Source organism: Rhipicephalus microplus, chromosome 8, assembly GCF_043290135.1.
Source record: "Rhipicephalus microplus isolate Deutch F79 chromosome 8, USDA_Rmic, whole genome shotgun sequence".
NCBI lineage: Eukaryota > Metazoa > Arthropoda > Arachnida > Ixodida > Ixodidae > Rhipicephalus > Rhipicephalus microplus.
The window spans coordinates 87,848,295-87,868,846 of NC_134707.1; the positions used below are offsets into that span (position 1 = coordinate 87,848,295).

The 20,552-nt window shown below is 44.8% G+C and overlaps 2 protein-coding genes across 5 annotated transcripts; one reads left to right on the plus strand and one right to left on the minus strand.

The window, feature by feature from the left end:
- Positions 1–1,793: 1,793 nt before the first annotated feature.
- LOC119163878 (zinc finger protein-like 1 homolog) lies at positions 1,794–9,615 on the minus strand. 2 transcript variants are annotated; one of them, XM_037415953.2, is made up of 6 exons: positions 9,300–9,615; positions 8,883–8,994; positions 7,981–8,186; positions 6,464–6,641; positions 4,842–4,968; positions 1,794–4,201 (listed from the first exon to the last, which is right to left on the minus strand). In XM_037415953.2, the coding sequence occupies exons 1-6, from the start codon at positions 9,399–9,401 to the stop codon at positions 3,982–3,984; spliced, it is 945 nt and encodes a 314-aa protein (XP_037271850.1). In that variant the 5' UTR covers positions 9,402–9,615; the 3' UTR covers positions 1,794–3,981. The 2 variants fall into 2 exon arrangements, with proteins under 2 accessions (XP_037271850.1, XP_075728383.1); XM_075872268.1 differs by lacking the exons at positions 8,883–8,994; positions 9,300–9,615 and adding an exon at positions 8,478–8,680.
- Positions 9,616–9,788: 173 nt separating this feature from the next.
- On the plus strand, positions 9,789–20,552 carry LOC119163877 (UPF0415 protein C7orf25 homolog). Of its 3 annotated transcripts, none has more exons than XM_037415952.2 (4): positions 9,789–9,867; positions 10,921–11,218; positions 14,061–14,354; positions 18,617–20,552. In XM_037415952.2, the coding sequence occupies exons 2-4, from the start codon at positions 10,931–10,933 to the stop codon at positions 19,250–19,252; spliced, it is 1,218 nt and encodes a 405-aa protein (XP_037271849.2). In that variant the 5' UTR covers positions 9,789–9,867; positions 10,921–10,930; the 3' UTR covers positions 19,253–20,552. The 3 variants fall into 3 exon arrangements, with proteins under 3 accessions (XP_037271849.2, XP_075728381.1, XP_075728382.1); XM_075872266.1 differs by having other exon boundaries at positions 9,818–10,103; XM_075872267.1 differs by lacking the exon at positions 9,789–9,867 and adding an exon at positions 10,126–10,498.

Genomic DNA, 20,552 nt, shown 5'->3' on the forward strand with positions numbered 1-20,552 from the left:
GTGTGTGTTTCCTTTTCATCCCTGCTCTTTCTCTCGCTCATCCCCTTTCCCTCACTTTTCCATCTCCCATTCCCTCTTCCCCAATGCAGGGTAGCAAACCAGATACTTGCTTTCTGGTTAACCTCCCTGCCTTTCTTGATGCCACACACACACACACACACTTATATATATATATATATATATATATATATATATATATATATATATATATATATATATATATATATATATATATATCCATGTAAGCAGTGGAATCTCGTTATACTTGGAACCAGAAGGTGACCAGGAAGAATATTTTATTTAATGAGAGTTCTGTTTATAGGGATATCAATGAGTTGCAGACTGCAAGTACCAAAATCAATCATATTACAAGCAGTTGTTCTATTTAAAGGGCCCCTAAACCACCTCAAATATTTTTTTAAAACATCTCGGCATACGCATCATGCTCAGAATGCAGTCACGATTAATGATGTCTGACATGGCAAAGTTACACTGTGGCCTGCCATGAATTCAGCGAAACGATCCCTTCTCTCCGGGTTTTTCGGCATTCGTGTTGACGTGCCCGATGTGAACGCGTTGCATTTGTGATGTTGTTGACAGTCAATGCTGCGATCAGTCGGCATAAACCAGCGACTTCGGTTTGGTCTGCAAGCAGCTCCTCGCTATTTTAAATGCGAATGCATTTCTTAGTCGGGCTATGTCAAGCATCCGGTAGTGGTGGTCGCGCGCCGCCAGGTGTTATTTTTTTGCTCTCGCTTCCTTTTCCATTGCAACAGCTGAGGGCACGCGCACTTATCCTCGCCCCTAGCAACCGGAGCATGTGGTGCAAGAGAGAGTATGAGAGGGTAGGTGCGCAGCTTCGCCACTCCTCTCGTCGTTCGCTTGCTCTCCTCCCTGCACTTCACTTTCTCGTCCGCTCGTGCCTCACTCTCTACCGTTTGCTGGCTGGGCGCCTCTCAAGAACATATGGAAATGTGTGCTCGAAACGCCACTGTGAGACGCCAAAGCAGAGTTGAGAATGCTGATGCCCCACTCCCGTCCGTCCGCTCGCTCCTCACTCACGACCGTTTGCTAGCTGGGCCCCTCTCAAGGCGATGGCAGAAGATGGTGAAGGTGAATGTCTGATGGCAACGCTGCCCTTTCTCGGCGCGAAAAATGCATTCGCATTTCCTCAGGATTTTCTTCAGGGAGATTTTTTGTTGTGTTGCCTGCGTGTGCACGCTCGCGAATTGGCAAATGCGACCGGTAACGCGAATGCCAAATTGCTAGCATATCAACGCAATCTTGCCTGGCATTCTGATTTACCGCATTAGCTGGATCGACAACGGCAGGTAGCTGAGAAGCTTGCATTTGACATAGTCATGGTAACCGGAAGTGGACACAGTTTCGAAGTGCGCATCAGGAATGATGTAAACGTCGCGTGAAATTAGGAGGCACTCGGTAAGGATGGCGAGGTGGCTTCACGAGAGCGGACGAACTAAGGGTAGCAAAGGAAAGAGTGAATCATTCGATGGCTGCATTTCTATCGTCAAATGCGTATAACTCCACTATTACTGTACCGTCTCGAAAAATTCTCACGGCCACATGTTTGTTATAGACTCGTGCACAAATGCAACGGCACACATACATTTCGACCTCTGAGTGGTTCAAGGGCTCTTTAAGCATTTGTTTCGTTGAAGAGATTTTCGTTTACTAAGACAGCACTTACATCAATTCGATGATATAAACGAGGTGGGAGTGAACACGGCAATTTATCTGTTCATGCAGGAGTCGTGTCTTGATAAAGAGGACACTGAGGCTGAAAAATCATTTATTGAAATGCGTAGGCAAAAAAAAGCACCACCACTGATAACATGAACAAGGGAACATTGCTTGTACTGATATGGTGGCTAGAGTACTGACCACACCGTAGGCAGAACGGGTACAAATCGAGCCGGAAATGGCATGGAGATGTGTTCATGATTTCTATCCTTTTTTTAGCGCGCGAAAGTGAAGGGCGTGATACATTACTATTGTGGTGCAGGGCATTTAACATTTCATAACTAGAACTAGCACGTTGCTGGACATTCAATACGTCCACACTCCCACTGGCGTATTCTATCAGAACTTGCATACTCCCAAAAAATTGTCCATAATTGACCACTAGGACCTGTTCATAAATGAAAAGGACAGCAAGTAAATGCTTAATTCTTGGGTACTTATTAATCGATTTATTTCTCTCTATTCTCTGACATTGTGGTTGTGCTTGAATAAATAACAGAGCCTTTATTTTTTTTTATTTAAGCCTAACCCTTTCAAATGTACATGAAAAACTTTTCATCTCGTATATACACACTTGAAAAATACCCAAGAAGCGCACTAACTCGTGATTAGCAAAAGAATAGGTCACAGTGAAAGCACATAGCTTTCTTAACATCCAGCAAGATGGCAAATGTGCACTTGGCAATAAAAGTTAACTGTATGCAACATTCGCCAGACAGCTCAATGCGCTCAATTTCCGAGCTTTGATGTTGCAGTTCCATGACTGCAGATGTAAAACAGAACCAACATTCACGTATGTTATTAAACCAACTATTGTTGACCAGCTGTATACACCTCTTGGCAAGTGTGAAGTGAATGCACACCCCATCAAACACTTCGACGTTCACATAATCGATTGAGAGACTGCTTTTAAAGCAGCCCATTACAAACACTGTTTTGTCGTGGAGGTGTAATTTTCAGAATATGAAGCATGTGCGTTGCCCTCCATAGAACTGTAAAGAATACAAAAATACGCTTTTATTATTTTGACATTCTGCCAGATTAAGAGACATTGTATAATGCACGAAGACAAGTGTTAATGCATTAGGATTGTTTGTATTCTTCTGTGGGGTCGTTTAACACATCCATACTAATTAGTTTAGTTATCTGCTTTTAATCATTATGAGAAGCCATCAAATACCATGCTTCTTTCTTGCGATGGCTTTCGGATACCGACCTTGTCTGCAAAAGACTCGAAACCCGACAACAAAGTTTAGGTTTTCAAGTACAGTGGAATTGAGCTCATTGGCAACAGTTCATAATTGCTACAGTGCTGTAGTAATTATAAAAATTTTGACGTAGGTTTAGAGCTTATCACTGAAAAAGAAAATTGCTGCATCCTCCACAAGGCACGGCACACATGTGTGCACAAAAGCTTCAACACAATATGTGACATTTAACAGAATATACACTCTTTCAGTGACGACACTCGTGAGACGACGTGCATTGATCGGTCCAATGAAGGCAGTGGATACCTATCGGTGGGACAATGCAGCTTCGATACAAAAAAGGGTTGCCCTAGCAATCAGCGCTTTTCGGGACATCTGGATTTCTTAGCAAACGAATGTGGCTATGGTGCGCTAGCAACTACAACTGGAAACTCGGAGAGATTTTCCCGCAAGCAAAAAACTTGCGGCAAAGGCTGGCATTGTTGCCAAGCATGTCAGTCGTCGTAGCAATGTTTTAGAAAATATCTTTTTGCTTTGGAGCCGAATCTTCCCACTGGTAGATCTCTTCTGCCAACACTGGAATGATGCACGCATGCTGCTATTTCGCCTGGTAGAACGCACCTCACAAGCAAGGCGAGAAGTGTCCCCACATAAAGGGTGCATACATCTTGCATCACAGCCATGACACAGCAACGTTGGAAGCACTGGCTTGAATACAACTTGAGTGAATGGTTGTTCAGCGTGCCCACTGTAGATGGCCCAGAATCGACACCTAAGGCAACCATGCTCAGATTATCGCATTTTATTAACCCGCCGACCGCACACACACGCTCGCTGAAAGCACTGTCAACTACCTGCCCAAAAGACACCGCAGATAGGCTTACCAAGACCCCTTTACTATATACACACTTAAGGTGGCATTGGCCAGTCCAAATGTACAGACCGATGCTACCTCATTTCCCAAGCTCTTTATTTTTCAGCAAAGACGCAAACCCATGCGATGGTCGACACTTCAACGTGGCTGCAAGTCTTGAGACTCGTCGTTGACTCTGATGTTCGGATTGAGCCGAGGGTCTAGCAGTGGGTCCGACTCCGCGGCGGCGCGGCCCCAGTGCATGAGGAAATAGACGACAGTGAAGAGCCCGAGCACGATGAGGATGGAGAGGACGACCCAGCGCTTGAGGAACGTGTGCGGGTCTCGTCTACGACTGCCGGCCATTATTGTTCTTGACCTGGTGGGAAAGGCAACAACGTCGTTTCACAAGTTTTATTTAATAAGATCTCACAAGACTGACAAGATTAAAAAAAAAAAAACGCTAGGCCTGCGCGGATGGGGCACACAGTCACAGCGGCAGAGAGCTCTCAGTAAATTCTCTCAAGAAGACTAGTACATGCAAGTATAGTTGTGAGGTAGGTATCCACTACACCATAAATCATAATTTCACGAAGTAGTAAAGAACCCACTATGCCATTATTCATTATTCTGCCAAGAAGCAAGGTATCTGCTATGCACCTGTGAGACATAATGTGCACTTCGTCGATGCCGTCGCTAATGATGAAGATATATAGCTAGGCTCTTTGTAATGGATTGCAAGCTTTAAAAAAGCCCCACTCATTAGACAATCTGAACTGTGCAATGCGTTATTGTGCTCTGCTGCCACGCAATATTACATCTGCCAATGGCATTCCTCGACCTACATGACACCTGCATACGGTTTACATCAAGATGCACAAGAACAGTCAACAATTGGCAATAATGTAAGGAAGTTTCGGCAACATTGGCAACCGTTCACTGTATCGTTCTGTGAAAACTGATATTTGCGCACTCTAATTTTCAGACATGTCAAGCCCACAACAAACGCGAACACCTACTTGATCCAGCGTGATAGCAGTTCAAATCCGGATCGTCGTTTATACTTGTCCTCGTCATAGTCCGGTGCAGATGTGACGAAGTTGGCCTGGGTCGCGGTGAATACCTTCCGCGACGACGTCAGGTGGCCTGCAATGAGGAATCGTCTAGAATTAGCAAATTCTAAGCTCTCTGCAACAGTGAAGACCCATCTGTCACTATTTCCGGTAAATGTGTGTTTCAATTCAGTGAAATTCACCTCACATCTGCGACTTTCATAATCTAACTGCCACCTAGTACCATATTTACTTAACGTAACGTGCATTTTTCCCCAGCTTTTTGCAACTTTTGCTTTTTCCCGTGAGCTACAATCGAATACTGAAATTCAATTTATCTAATAAGTTCAATGATGCGCCCAGTTTTTTTATAGCTTTTTGTTTTTCTTTTTCGAAACTCACTACTCGTGCTATGATCGCAGTCACGTTACAATTGAATAAATACAGTAAACATCTGCTACCTTTTTCATGGAGCTCTTTGCTCTATTAAAGCAACAGGCTGCTGGTTATCTGCTCTGCACGTTAACATAGCTTTCTCTCGCGGCAAACGTCCCAATTCCTGTCGATAGACACACTCGGGCTCAAACAACAAGAGTATTGCCATAGTCACACAGGAGTTTTGGGAGTTCGTTCCACTTCTACCCGCTTATAAAAATGTTGGGTTTAACATATAAGCATGAATTCTGCAAACTGCAACTAGACGTTTACTTTTCGAGCCTTTGTATCTTTAGAGAAATGATCACAAATCGGAGAGAAAACCAAAACAAAACTTGCTCAAAGCAGATATTCATCATGCCGATGGCACGTTGCATTTACCGTAACAGAGTATCTTAATTACTTGTTATTACTTGTTAAGAAATTATTACTTGTTACCATAACAAGTAACCATTTTTTCACACAGTTTACTTTATCACTGTGCTTATCAAACTCTGTTGCAGACAAGAACATGCTTTTTTTATAAAATTTGATGCGACGTTTGCAGATCATAGAAAACATCAAATTCACTAGAACTTCTCTTCATCAATACATATCTGTCAATATGTCATTCAGAGATTGTTTCCAGCTGCAAACTATTATGTGATCCCGAATTTCATTAGCACTGATAAATATTCAGTAGAGTTCAGAGGTTTGCTATGCTTGCATCAGGCCCGTAGCCAGGAATTTATTTCCTGGGGGGGGGGTGGCAACTCGTGAAGGCATTTAAAAATCCGTATTTTCATTATTTATTTTCTGAACAACACCGCCCCTCCACCCAAATGTCAGGAAGGCCCGAGCCCCTAGGGCACACCACATGACTACGGCCATGCCTTGCAGCATAGCTTCCAACTCTCCAGAATGTTTGTTCCCGATAAAGCTATAGGGAATCCACACTGTTGGATGGATCAGTGTGTTTATTGGATAATAAAAATAATAATGTTGACTGCTCAAGTTTTACATTCCGAAACCACAATATGAATATGAAATGCAAACTTTTGACCCTATGAAATACTACACAGGCCTCTAGCATTTTACCTCCATTAAAATGCATCCGCCATAGCCGACATCAAACAATCCAATAACAGTCTTGCGGCAAGGAGACAGTGACGTACTGTTGGTGGCAGTGCCATAGTTGACGCTGTTTTCAGGAGCGATCGCCGTATGCAAGGGCGAAGCGGTGTTGGGTGCACTGCTTTGCGCACGCCACGGTGGAGGCGCAGATTGGGCTAACGAGTTGACCGGACTCGCATTGGCCTGACGCAAGTCACCCTGTGGTCCGGAAGGCTGTTTCTGTAACAAAGACAGTTCCGATGGTGACCAGTTCTAAGTTTCTTCACGCGCACGCGATTAATCTCTCAGAAACATCCTGCTTCAATGAACGTCTATCAAGGCGAAAACCTTAGATGCCTTATCAAATGCCGAAATTGATTTGCAGCATTGGTAGCGTCGGCGTCAATACGAGTGATGTAGGAAGTTATTGTCACAGGATGACGTCACCATATAACATCATGAAATGGAAATTCGCCAAAATTTGCAGGGTTGTAATCACATCACTGTGATATCACATAATGTGAAGTTATCATTAAATGATGACGTCACCACATGACATGATTGTGACATCACAGATCGCCAAAATTTACCATATCATCACGTCACAGTAACATCACAACGTAACTTCACACGATGATCGAGGTTGAGCCGATCACAGCAGCAGTGCTAGATGAGACAGCATGCAGGAAGGTTGCAACGCCTCTGATCCTGGAGGCAGCAAGAAGCCACGCTTGGTGGGGAAATTTTTCGAAAGGGCAGTAAGGAGGATTAATACTTTTACTGAAAAAAATAAGACGAGTTTCGCCTTCAAGTCAGCTTAGGCAAAAGCGTAAGAGATTCGAGAGATTTCATGTCACAAATGTACACATATGAAAGAAATAAAAGCCACTGCTTAGGCAGCTTGACGAGTTCTCACGACTTTGATGTGAACATCAGTAATGAAGAACATGTCAAATCAATAAACAGCTCGTGTGGGCTCCGTAGGGCAAACATGTGGTAGATACAGTAGTCACAGGCTGAAATGAGACACTTGTTCTTTAGAATAATGACTGTTCTGAGCAATCGCTCATGATAACTGTGCCAATGTTGCTGCAAATCAAGGACTGTAAATGCTGGAAACGAAAGCCCGAAATTTTCAGATTTCAATTTGTGTGTACTGTAATAGGATGCTGTATCTTATTGAATACAGAAGTGAAACTATTATTAGATGAGAAAGTTGCATGCAGTGGCACTGCGATTCTGTGGAAATGTTCTGTGGAAACGTGGCAGGTGTTTTTGGGCCCAACCGAGAGTATTTGAGGCAAAAACATTCTGCTTCCTAGCAAGCAGATCTCGCTGGTCGGTCAAGTTCCACAGTCCCAAATTCAAGGGTCTCGCAACAGTCGCTCCAATTTGGGACCCTGGTTTGTGAAGTTATGTATTTTGAACAAGTACCTCGCACAAGCTGCTCTCGAACGAATGCAGACAAGCAAAATTGTAGCTAATTAGCGCAGTTGGACGACCAGTGGCAGCGTTTCGACAAAGGTTTATTTGAATGTAACAATGTTGGTTTGTGACGTCCTTTGTACTCGCTTCTCACCTGCTGTGTGATCTCTGGTATGGAAGGACCGGCGTTTGCCCAGGATGCGGACTTGAGCAGCATGTTCAGGGCGTCTGCAACTGGGGACTCAATGTTGATGGCTGGGACGATAGCCGAGCCACACGAAGGACAGCCGTAGCCAGCCGGCGCAGTTGTCTTAGGCATCCGCTTGCAGTGGTCGTCCAAGCAGGCCCAGTGGAATACATCTGAGAAGGCAGTACGAGCGCAAAACGTAGAATGAGCGGGAAATACTGTTGAGCGTTGATATCAAATCAAATCATCAGGGCATTTCCTGTGAAGTGAGAGACCAAAGGGAGCACTGACGCAAAATTTGAATATTGTGAACTTTTCACACTAAATAGAAGCATGTATATTTAAGGGCTTGATTTTGTTTGTAAGACACAATATTAATGATCTTTTACAGACGATAATGCCAAGGAAAGTATAGAGAAGTAATTCATATCTAAATGTGAAGAAAGAAAAGTGGACGGAGATACCGTGGTAGCTCAGTTGGTTGAGCATCGAACACATTACTCGAAGGTCGCCGGTTCGGTTCCTGGCGGGCAAGCACTCGCTTCAGTCATTGGACACGTGATAATTGTCGCGCATACCGACAATGTCGCCGAAAGTGATCCACTCTGAATACGGCCCCAGAAGCTGGTATCATGGCAAAATAAAGCGAAGAAATCCAAAAGAAATGATGTTTACACTACTTGTCAAAAGATACTGCCTAGGTGAAATACCCAATATCGGACACGTCACGTGGTCCGCCGCTCCCTGATGCGTATTGGCTACCGTAAAAGATGACGTCACGATGCGCATGTCAACAATTATGTGTGGGCGTGGCTTCCGAAACTGCATGCGAAAATGTTTGCTGCAACCACAAGCGCGTCAATACTTACGATAGCACAGTAGGCGGGTGCAGGTACCGTTGGCGAGCTCCTTGCGGCAGATCTGGCATACGGGGTCGTAATCACTGTCTTGGAGCCACTGGAGGTAGCTTTGGACTATGCACTGCAAAGACGCATTAGAGACGTTGTTTTCAGCGTGCGATTTTTGTTTGCATCGCGTGGAAAGGCCACAAACGTGCCCCGCTCTGTTTTGCTAGTTTTTCTGATCTGTAGATCAACGAGGTTGCTCAAACGAGCTGCGAAGAAGCAAAGCGCACATAGGAACTACGAGGTCCTATGTTCCTATGTGCAAAGCTCACATAGGAACTACGAGGAACGCGTCCACGTAGCCGTTTTCTGGTCCCGACATCGCCGCACCCAACTTCAGAAAGACAACAGCTTTATTAATAGTGTGAAATACTAGCTCACCGTAGGGTGCTGGGCTACCATGCAGTGTTCACACACATTCACCCGGTGTTCGTAGCAAAACTGGTTGGTCACTTTCTTTCTGGGGCACTTGCACAGACCCATGGTGGCGTCCTCTTGCCGGCTTTGAAGGCCGCTCCACCGAGACCAATTTCGACTAGAAACTCACGAAAGGCGCGCGGGAGACCGCGGCTACAAATCGTTCGATCTTTTTCAGAAACTACATTCGCGGAAGGCCGGAAACGGTCGCTGTCATAACTCGCAATTTGCCACGACTTGCTCCTACGAGCGGCACCGTGCGGTTTCGGTGGCGTCCCACTGCTTAGCCGCAATTAAGCATTCGTACTAACCACTTATATCTCAAATTTTGTTGCTTAAAAGCATCATTTATTCTAATCAAGCAGAAGTACAAAATTGAAGCTTATTTATTAATTTGAGTGTTTTGAATATTTGCAACGGAAGCAGCGCAAAAGTTGTTTGCATTGAGTACGGGCGAGCGGCTTGAGTTAATTTATCCAAGTTTTGTTTCTGTTTTGCAAGCAGCTGTGATTCCGGCGGTGAATGTTGTACAGTACGTGCGGCTTTTACGTGAACTGTTTTCCTAATTAAACGGCGGCATCTCCCACTGTTTGCGATTGTCAGCTCGTTTTGGCACCCTTGGCGCTTCGCTCGAGTTATCCTCTACTTTGCTCGACTCATTTTACTGAACGCTGGAGGCGCGTTTGTTAGCAGTGAGATACCCAAAGTGAGCGGGCAGTTGTCCAGTTTGTTACTGGCTTGTTTCAAGGCTGTTCGTTCTCCACCTCGGTAAATAGCCTTCACGACTGTTTATTTATGGCGTTCACCCCTTTGTTGTGCTCCTTTGCTGGCTACTAGATCGTTACTAATTTTTTCCTTGGCGCACTGTTGTCAAAGACCCCAACTAATTTTGCAGAGGATTGAGGGTAACTGCGTCTCGAATCCTCGAAAAAGCGGCCGAATGTTTTATCTTATGCCAAGTTGCTGAGTGTTTTATCTTATGCCAAGTGTTGAGTTTGCTCGAAATCGTGGATACAGTTGTCAGCTATATACCCCTGATAGGCTCTGGAGCCCTAGTCTTGTCATTACGCCTTTAAGCACGTTAATTACGCGTTGGAGGTCCCAGGATGCGGCGATTTAGTTCCGTCGTTTGATTTAGTAGAACTGTCGGAGCGGCTGCAAAGGTATTTGATATATTTCTGTATTACTGATAGCTCAGGCCGGCGCCTGAGCTATCACTGCTAACGACAGTGAGAAAGATAATTCTTGTGGTGGTTAGCAATCTGGGAGTGGGTGATGGAGTTGTGGGGAAAATGAAGATTTCAGGGGTGCAACTGGCCACACCTGTTACTAAGCGCTCGTCGCAGCCAACCTTACAGCTTACAGCTGAGGTTGTAACCCTGACCAGAACCCAGTTTTATATAGGAAGACGTGGTGTTCAACCTCGACCAATATTAAATTTCAGGTTGGAGGTGGTCTAAATTTCCGGAGCCCTCCACTACGGCGTACTCATAATCATGGTGGTTTTAGGACGTTGAACATATCAATCAATCAAGTTTCAGGTTATAAGACATGGGTTGTAACCTTGACCGAAATCCGATTTCAGGTTGGAAGACATGGTGCTCCAGCAGGACAGTGCCAGAGAGAAAGTTCTGGAGAAGATTGACGACGCCGAGAAGCTTCTGGCGCAGTGCGACTCCCTGAGCGTGTGCCCTGGCAAGAGCAAGCTGCAACGCAAGATTCAGGCCGAGATCAAGTTCCTGCGCAAGCTCTCGAAGACGCCCGAAGGCATCAAGGAGGAGCATTTCCGATGCACCAACCTGGCCTACCTGTCAGCCGTCGTCACGTGCTCGTTAACCGTCACTGGTCTGGTCGACGTGCTCAAGCCTTTCTCCCTCCCCGAGGTGAGCGAATGTATATTTCATCTGGCACCGTTCTGAAATTGGCTGCCCCAAATAACATCACCGACTACCACCAGAAACATTCGGGCATAATTTTCTGTCAAAAGCGTGTGAGCACCCATGTGAAAACATAGCTGGCTCTCCCATAATTGAGACCAGGCGTAAGTGTTTTGACCCTGGTCGTGGCGGTTTGTATTTCGATGGAGGTGAAATGGCAAAAGCCCATGTGCTCTGTGATGTCAGCGCATGTAGAAGAACACTATATGGTCGACATTCCTGGAGCCCCATACGTCAGTGCCTCTTATACTTATATCATGGTTTTAGGACGTAAAACCCTAAATGTTATTGTTATTATCATTATGAGACTAGACGTGAGCATGAAATAGGTACCGACATAGTAGATATAGCCACAATCGTGTGCATATTTTCAGTGGCACACTGTCGCCGTTTATGAGAAGAAACACCAAACTCGTGGCTTTCAATATGCGACTGCTACCTACAGCTCCTTCTATCGACAGCTGAAAGCATGTCCACTTTTGGCGTCATCTATTGGCTAATGAAATAATGAGTCATGGCCGGTGAATTGCTGATAGATTATGCTGCCTCTTTGCTTGCTTAATAGGCAATGCTTGGAGCTCGCTTCGTGCTGGCACACCACACTCGATTTGTTGGCAGCAGGTGATGTGCTGCAGGTATCGCCCATTGCACAATCAAAGAGGCAACATAAATTAACATTGATTGTAAACTGCTAATGGCTGATTGTTTTCTTTGTCAATAAATGATGCCAAAAGCAGGCATTCTTTCGTTAGCTGTCAGTTGATGTAGCTGTATGCAGCTGCTGCAGAGTGCAAGCCGTGTGTCCACACGTTCCCTTTCATTAACGATGACATTTTACAGTCAACCACAGAACTTTATGGACCACTGAAGCACATGGTCACCCTTTCGCGACACTTTCGCAACGTCAGCAGCGATGGACAGCAGCGTAGCGCCTGAGGCGCGTTCCTTCTTTAATCTGTGGCCTTTCTGTTTTCTGACTGGGTACAAATAATTTTAACTTGTCACTTCATAACGCGATGCGCTTTTCAGCATATACGTCTACGTGCTTTTGCCTCGACAGCAATTTATGAGCACAACTGTAGCAATCTTTATCACAAAGTGATAACCAGCCAATGGAACACTGTTGGAGGCACGCCATAATGACTTTCAACCTGCTATGAATACAGAAATGTGACGGTAATACTGCAGATAAGTGCTTTGCGTGAAAACTGCGAACTAACAATGCACTATGCGGCAGTGGAAAATTCAAATGCCTGCGAAAAAAAAAGAAGAGCAGTTTCCGCCCTAACACTGGCGTCGACGGTAGATGGCGCGGACAGGCATTTTTGCACGCGCTCGCATGGTGTGCAAACTTTTGTGGTTGACTGTACATCATATCACAACATGCTGTGTAATGGGACACATGGACACTACTGTATCGTGTCGCTAAGCAGGGTACATCTAGGGCTTTGCTTGTGGCCGGCGTTGCCAGGATGCAATGCTGGCCTGAGCGTTCGGAGGCCAGGCGCTGTTGCACTGCATAAGGTAGTAATGCAGTGCAACACAGTAACTCTATGTTGTGCATAGTATGGGGCCATCTATTGAAACGGCAACGAAACCTGCACCGTCAAACTCTCTTGTTGCACAGATGTCTCGTTTTGCTGGCTAAAGAGAAGACCTAAAAGCATTCCATGCTCAATGTTTACAGCCCCTTCATCTAAAGCTAAGGAAAACACTGAAGAGAGCTCATGCTCTTGTGAGACTGATTAAATTTTCAGAAGAGTGTATTGCTTGGCAATGTTAATTCATGTCTCGCTTGTTATTGCACTAGTGATCGAAGTCGAAAAGTGATGCGGACACAGTGCTGACTTCTATCATATGCTTTCTCTTCTACAGCGGTACATTTTTTAAAACGAAATTAAGAGGTCATTCGAGAATGCCATCCTATGGGCCTTCCAGTAGGCCCAAACAGTGGCTCGACTATGATTGTATAAGGAACCACCTCTTGATGACGAGGAAAAAAAAAAAGTTTTGGTACCGTTTTGTTTTTACTGCATATCTTAAATTCTATACACGCCCGCATCTTTGCTTTTTACATGTATTTTTCCTCTATGACGCACCTGCATGCATTGAATTCTCTTGTACTTTACATATATGTACCACTGCAAAAACAAAAAGCATATGGTAGTAGCAGAATAAGATGGTGGCACTGCAAGTGAAAAAACTCGGTGCCAGCAAGCATACAGCCGTGCAGCCCGCAAGGATGCACCAGTTGCATACATATTTGTGCGTGCCATTTTGGAACAATTCATGCTCTCTTCATTGTGGAACTCGTTCACAATCGGCCATTTATGGTATGGCAATGTGATCTTTTATCGTGGTCACTTGTCATTTCACCTTGGCACATTTTATTGTGGCGAAGATATGAATGTATCACCATGATATGAACGCATGCCTGCCATCATTTCTTGTAGCTACTGAAATGTTGTACTGCTAAGCGCGTGAATGGAGGTCCGATTTCTGGAATGGAGAAAGAATAATTCTAGGAGGGAGCATTTTATAATATGATAGAAAGAAAAGAAGAGAGAAAGGCAGTAGGTTAGGCATGCAAATATGACGCTTTCATAGAAAAAGGGCTCTTCAAACTTTTTGTAAATAAAATTAGGCCATCACGTTCCTGGCTTCATCCTGCGACCAAGAACATAAATGTGTCTGTATACCAATACCTGTATGGCAATATTAGCCATATTTTGAAAATGGTCAAGTTGTTCTCAGACGTGTACATTATCGATCTGTTTTACCGATGAAGATTGACGCCGAATGTGAGAGGCAGAGGCGTTGCGCCGATCGAACCATTGTGGACGTGGTAGCCAATCACGGTGCGGCGTGGATCAAAGTGGTGGCGCGCAACCCGGAAGCCCTGCTGACCTCGTCCCTCGGAGACGGAGAGTACGGCCGGCGCACCATCCTGGACCAACTCCAGGACATGGTGGAGTGTGCGGGCTGCCACCCGCACCTGTACAAGGCGCCCGAGGTCAAGGTGTGGACCGTGCTACCCGTCTCCAAGCCACTCCGGGAGATCATTCAGGCTGTTGGTGCTGAGGTGGGCCCTTTGGTTATCGTACCTTAAAGCACAAGCCCGGCTGTTTTAAAGGGTCTGTGAACCATTTTAGGGGCGAAGCTCCTAAAGGCCTGGGTCTGTTCATCCCTTGTATGCATGTATGTATGTACGTGACCGCCTGCCTACAGTTTCACCTTTGCCAACTGCCTACAGCTTCGTCTTTGCAAACATCCCACTACGCCCCATCACCGATCCACCACTCCACCGACCATAATGCAAATACTGTTGAGAAGTAGTCTATATAAAATTCAAGATGGTCGTGTACTTGTATCTAGGTGCGTGTTAAGGAACCATAGGTTGTCCCACTGCATCCATTCCTTGTTTGTACGTGACCGCCTATAGTTCCACTTTTGCAAACTGCCCAATACGTTCTCTTTAAAAACATTCCACTACTCCCCATCATCGATCCACCGGCCCACCGACCATAAAGCCGTTATAATGAAGGGGGAACGGAAGCGATGTATAGCTACCACTTACGTGTAATGATACTTCTTGTATAAATATATGCGGTGTTTTTCGAGTCTTTGATGATGTAGTGGGCGATATTCGTGGGTGGTTCACAGTTTAGCGATAAAACTCCAGCGCTTCGCCCCACTCATCGTCATTCACTTCGTGGGTATGCTGCGAGTTTTTCCAAGTAATCATCGAATGAACTCAGTTTCGGAGCCTCATGAATCAATTGCTGGAAAAAAGTTTTGAATCTGTCAAGAACGAGCAAAATTGCAAGGATTTTTCGCACACTTTAGGCATTTTCTCTCTGCTCTTATCCTGACATGCACACAGGAAGCTGCGCAGGGACAGATGGCACGGGTAAAGAAATCAGGTCAGCGTGTGTCGTGACGTTGAGCGAGCACGATGAATCGCACTCTTCTGTTGCGATTCCTGTGCAGGCTAGTGTGACTACTGCGTGAAGCATGGCGCCGGCACGTGACGACAACCCTTGGCAAAAGGCGCATCTTATCGAAACACTGCCCTTAATTTACATCGGCTGTAGACCAATAGCACGCTGTCTGCAGTGTGACATCGAACAGCAGGCTGCCTGGCCATCAAAGAGAGTGGGGACGAGTGTACGTATGAAGACATCTCGCTTGAGAAAGTGGCAACTTCATGGACCCCCTCTGAACTTTCTCTGCCCTGCATGACTGCAAGATTTGGCCAAGCTGTTCACAGTAGCGTCCGCTTCACAGTGGGACGCGTTTTCTCACCAAGCCCAGAGGATGGCAGTTTTGACAGCATAGGAGTATGGGCTTGTTGGCATCCTTTTTTGCGATTGTTGCTTTGTCAGAACAGAGAAAAGATCAATTAAAAAAATAAGCTACAGAGTCAGATGGTACCATAGCCTTAGGGCAAAACTAAAGCGCACTCGCAAAGCTGGGAGACCATCAGATACAGGACATATCGCCTGTCCTGTGTCTCTTCTGTGCTTTGTTATTTCTAGGCTTGTGTGAATACTCAGCTGCTTCAAATAGTCGAACGAATAATTCAGTATTTTGATTCACTTTGAATCGAATTTAAATTATTGAAAACTTTGAATTGTTCGAAATGAACAAATTATGTATTTCGCTTGTGACACTCTGTAAAGGTGGTTTCACTGCAGTGAAGCAGTGTTAAGCCGTGAAAGTGTTTATTCCTGTGTGCATGTAACCCCTCTGCAAAAGTCGTTTTACTGCAATGAAGTGATGGTAAGCCGTGAAAACACGTATCCAAGGGAAACCCACAATGCTGCTAAGCCCCACTTCAAGGTTAAATTAACATATTATTCACACATCGATTCATTTTTTAAGTTTAAAAGCTTGTTATACAAACTTATATGCTCTAAGTATAGCGAATTTTAAAAAGCAACATATCTTACAGGCCATCACTTGCATTTTACCAAAAGTCAAATCCTCCTTCTGTTTATTGTTTCCACTTTGCTTGATACAAAAAAATGACAGTTGCACAAGCCTTGTTTCAATTAAAAAAAAAAATATTGTGCTTTAAGCCCTGCGGCACGCACCATAGGAACGGTTAGTCCTCAAGGTTAGGCATCTCCTCCGTACTTTCAAGAAAGCACACCAGGTGGCATGACAAGCAATGAACATTCTGACATTGCTGCTCGATCAGCTCTTCAGAGGGACATGGTCGAGACAATACCTCTATCGAGGATCGATGCCGCTATCCAACTTCGAGTGGTTGCACAACAAGTCACTTTCTAATATAGGAATACAGCAAGTAGACTGCACAACCGCCACTGCCCGAACGCTTTACGTCTTCTGGCACTTACTGGACTACAGCAAAATGATACCACTCTGCTTGGCCGTTTATGGCTTAGAGTGGCTTTCACGAAGTCGTTCTCCTTTTGGATTGGAATGGCTGACAACCCTTTCTGCAACAACTATGGTAGCGAGGAAACATTAGAGCGCATCTTCTGCTACTGTCCCCGCTATAATACGCAGAGAACATCTCTGGCAGCCGCTCTAGCTGGCATAGATCAGAGACCGACAGAGGCAGAAACAAATCTGGAATGTAAACCCGAGAGGACATTGCGGGTGAAGACGGTGCTCAGCTTCCTGAAGGCAACAGGCTTGCACCATGTGATTATAAGCTTATTGTGCTATGGTGACTGTGAAGTGCGACTTTGTGAGCTTGCTTTCTCCTCCCTCTCTCTTTCTACATCTTTAAAACTTCCTCACTCTTTCTCCTGTGTAGGGTATCATACCAGTCTTCTCGGATCCTTCCTGTTCCTTTCTTCTTTATAATGTGCAGTATATGTACTATTTGAATTCAATTCGAAATCATTCAACCAAAATCGCTATATGCTACGAACCTAAAATTCACCATTTGCTCAAGCTTAATTATTTTCCAGAAGATGGGTGCATCCTTGCATTGCTTTATTTTTCAAGATGCTGAAGGACAGACAATCCTAGAAAAAAATACTGTTTAGAGTACACTAGAGCACACCTCTAAACTTTGCAAACTGGCTTGTGGGAATAATGATTCGACTGATGTTAAGTTAGCGATGGCGCTGTGTGCTATGTTTGCACTGTTATCATAATCATTGTGTCCGTGCCTTCCATACTCCAGCTGTTACTTTAGCAGCAAATTCTTCAGGCTTCCTTCGTAGCGACGTCAAGGTATGTGTAAACTGGTAGCCTAACTTCATTGAAGCACATGTGTTCTGTACTTGGCGGCTTGTTGCCACTGTTGGCTTCTAAGTATAAAAGGGACAACTAACAGCTAACAAAAGATTAAGAATAAAATGTGACGTCACAACTGGAAGTGGTAACAATGTCGTGTATTTGCCCTACATTTATAAAATTGAAATTTTTCCTGATTGTTGACCTTTTACGTGCGTTACAAATATGCCATTTTATTGCGCCTTATGGCTGGCTAATTGTATGTGTGAGAAAAAAGAAAGACCTACAAAAAGATGAAGAAGCAAATTTTTTTTATTGGCCAAATGGTGTACTTGCGATATACACCGAAAACTTTGCAGATCAAATTGTAACATAACTGTTCACAAGCAAAATAGCATAATAGTTCAAAAACTCGCGTTGCCCAATCGTGGAAAATCACTGCAACGAGAAAGCAGCCTTCTGACTATCGCTTTGGAAACCGTTGAGCACAACGTCTCATTGCGTAGCATGTCAAATTCGCCGTCACCATAGGGGAGGGCGTGCGCTCGCAACGGCGGTCGACAGTCCCAGGAGCGGCTGTTTACACTTTCTGTTGGCTTGTTCTGCTCCGAGATGTCACACCGGTAAACAGCCCATAAGCAAATAAATAAACTATGGGAGGTACACACAAAACTACAACCCAGAAGTGAGTGGTTCCTCGTTCACCCGGCAACGCGCCGAACTAAACGCAAGCTTTGATAGCAGGTCACCTAGATATGCCCCCCATTTATGCTACCCGATTGAACATTGAGGCAATCAACTATTTAGCCAAGTGTCAGATAAACCCTAAAGTAAACTTATAGTTAACTTTGACATATATGAAATAATGACTAACATATTTAAAAATATATTATATTGAGTATTTAGTTTTGGTTATTTGACCCCTTCTCACCTAGTCTCGCTTCAATCGTCGGCAAGCATTGATGTCTGTGGCAATAGGTTTTCGACACTTTTTGTCCCAAGTTTTAGGACCCATATGATTCGACTATGGTGATGTACTAATGAGATTAGTGTCGTCTTTTTTACACCTATTTATACTTTTTTTGTCATTGATGTGGAGAGCCTCCACGCCTTCCTGACTCCACGCAGGTTCTCAATCACGAGGATGTCCCGTCGACATGCGACGAGGAAACTCCCGAGGCTGCAGCAGACGACAGCGAGGCCGGCGTAGACGACTGCGTGGAAAACTTTACAGCATTGAAGCTGCATGAGGTTCCCAAGGACGCTGTGCTGAACCTCGACGTGTCCACGATGATTGCTTGTGCATCCGCACTGACTAATGGCCGCTGTCACTTCCGCTTCCGCGAGAACGTGCTGACCGAGCAAGCCGAGAGTGAGCGCCGCAATCCCATCCGGCCTGCCTTAGACGAGCTGTTCGCAGACCGCAAGCTCGTCTGCTGCCAGTCTGCCTACGACGACTTCTCGACTATCGTGAAAATCATGGCCGGACCGTGCGAGACAGAGGCGGCACACAGACTTTTCGAAAGACTTGAGGTCGTGCCAGACTCTCCCTCCGAGCGGGCCACAGGGCTCGCACTTCGTGGAAAAATCAGGAAGCGGTCAAAGATCATCTTTGGGACCGGCGACCGGCTGAAGGCGGTGACTGTGACCGCGAACAGTGGGTTTCTGAGAGCCGCGAAAGCCCAGGGCGCCGACTTTGTCGCATTTGTGCACGAGTCGCGGGCGTTGACGGAGGCAAAGGAAGTCAACGCTACGCCAATCTAGGACGTATTTTTTTCGAATTTAAGCCTGGTGCTAGCTTGCTTTGTCTTTCTGTGATGTTGAAAAAGCACCACTTGTAGGTGAAGGGAGGTCCAAAGTCGTGACTGGAGACTGTAGGGTGTGATCGCTTTGCTGAGATAGCAGACGTATCACCTAGTGTGCAGTCTTGTCTGCCAAACTCCTGGTCGTTATCTGCTACTCACTGGTCGCAAGCTTCATGCTACGTATAATTTCAGGCGACTGTTTTCATGTCGGGACTGCAATATCATGCTGTCTTGACAGCTATTGTACTTTAAGTTAAAGCTACTGATTCGTACCCATTGTATTAGGATTATCATTTGTCTGATAGCCACTTTAATATCAACCTGACAGTCTGGTCACTTCTCTTTTTTTAAATAGCTTGCTGGCCAAGCTGCCAGACTTGTTCTTTAGTTGGTATGTGGGTAGGTACCATTGGTGTAAATTTAAATGCAAGCAAAAATAAAGTAACTGGAATCGCGTTTTATCAATATAACTGTATTGATAAATATCGTACGGGCCCTTCCCAACCTCCAAAAAAACAAGTATCACTTATCAGTGATCGCTTATGCAGAATTATAAGAGCTGTGCTTAAACTTACATCAACTGCACCTAGCTACAACCAATGGCTTCAGAAGCACAAGTCTACTCTTAAATTGCCTTAGCATTTGCCCGTAAATAAAAGTGGCAAAGATTTTGTACAGACTTTTTTTTTTCACAACCCAGAGTATTATCTTCACTTGCAAGATATGCCTTTTGGTGGTTATTTGAAATGAAATTGCAGTAATTCATAATTGATTTGCTTATTAATGAAGACTCATTATTGTATTCTTTACTTGCCTTTGTTGTCCATGCCACGGAACGCTGTCATATTTGGAGTGTTTTGATTGGTAAAGCAGATAATGGACATTTCCAACAGACTCCTATTGTTGCACTTAATGCCTTCAGATGTGTCGTCGTTACAACAACACTCCATGCATTTGCTCATGTTTTGAAACCAACTACTGTATTCTGTAGTCCTTGTCTATACTAGGAATGTCACTTGAATCTCCCGCTAATTTCCTCTGAATTACCTATAACTTATTGATGTGGTTGCGCAGTGAACAGTCTTGCGGCTCACTTCAGTTCTTGCCGTGATTGTGTAAGAATAAGTGCCTGCTTTGATACTGGCGCGAGATCGTCGATAGTCGATGGGCAAGGTATTTGAACCACCAAGCTAATTGCTTGCTCAAAACTGTTCTGATGTCATTGTGCGATGGGAAAATGAACTGCTTCTTCATACGTA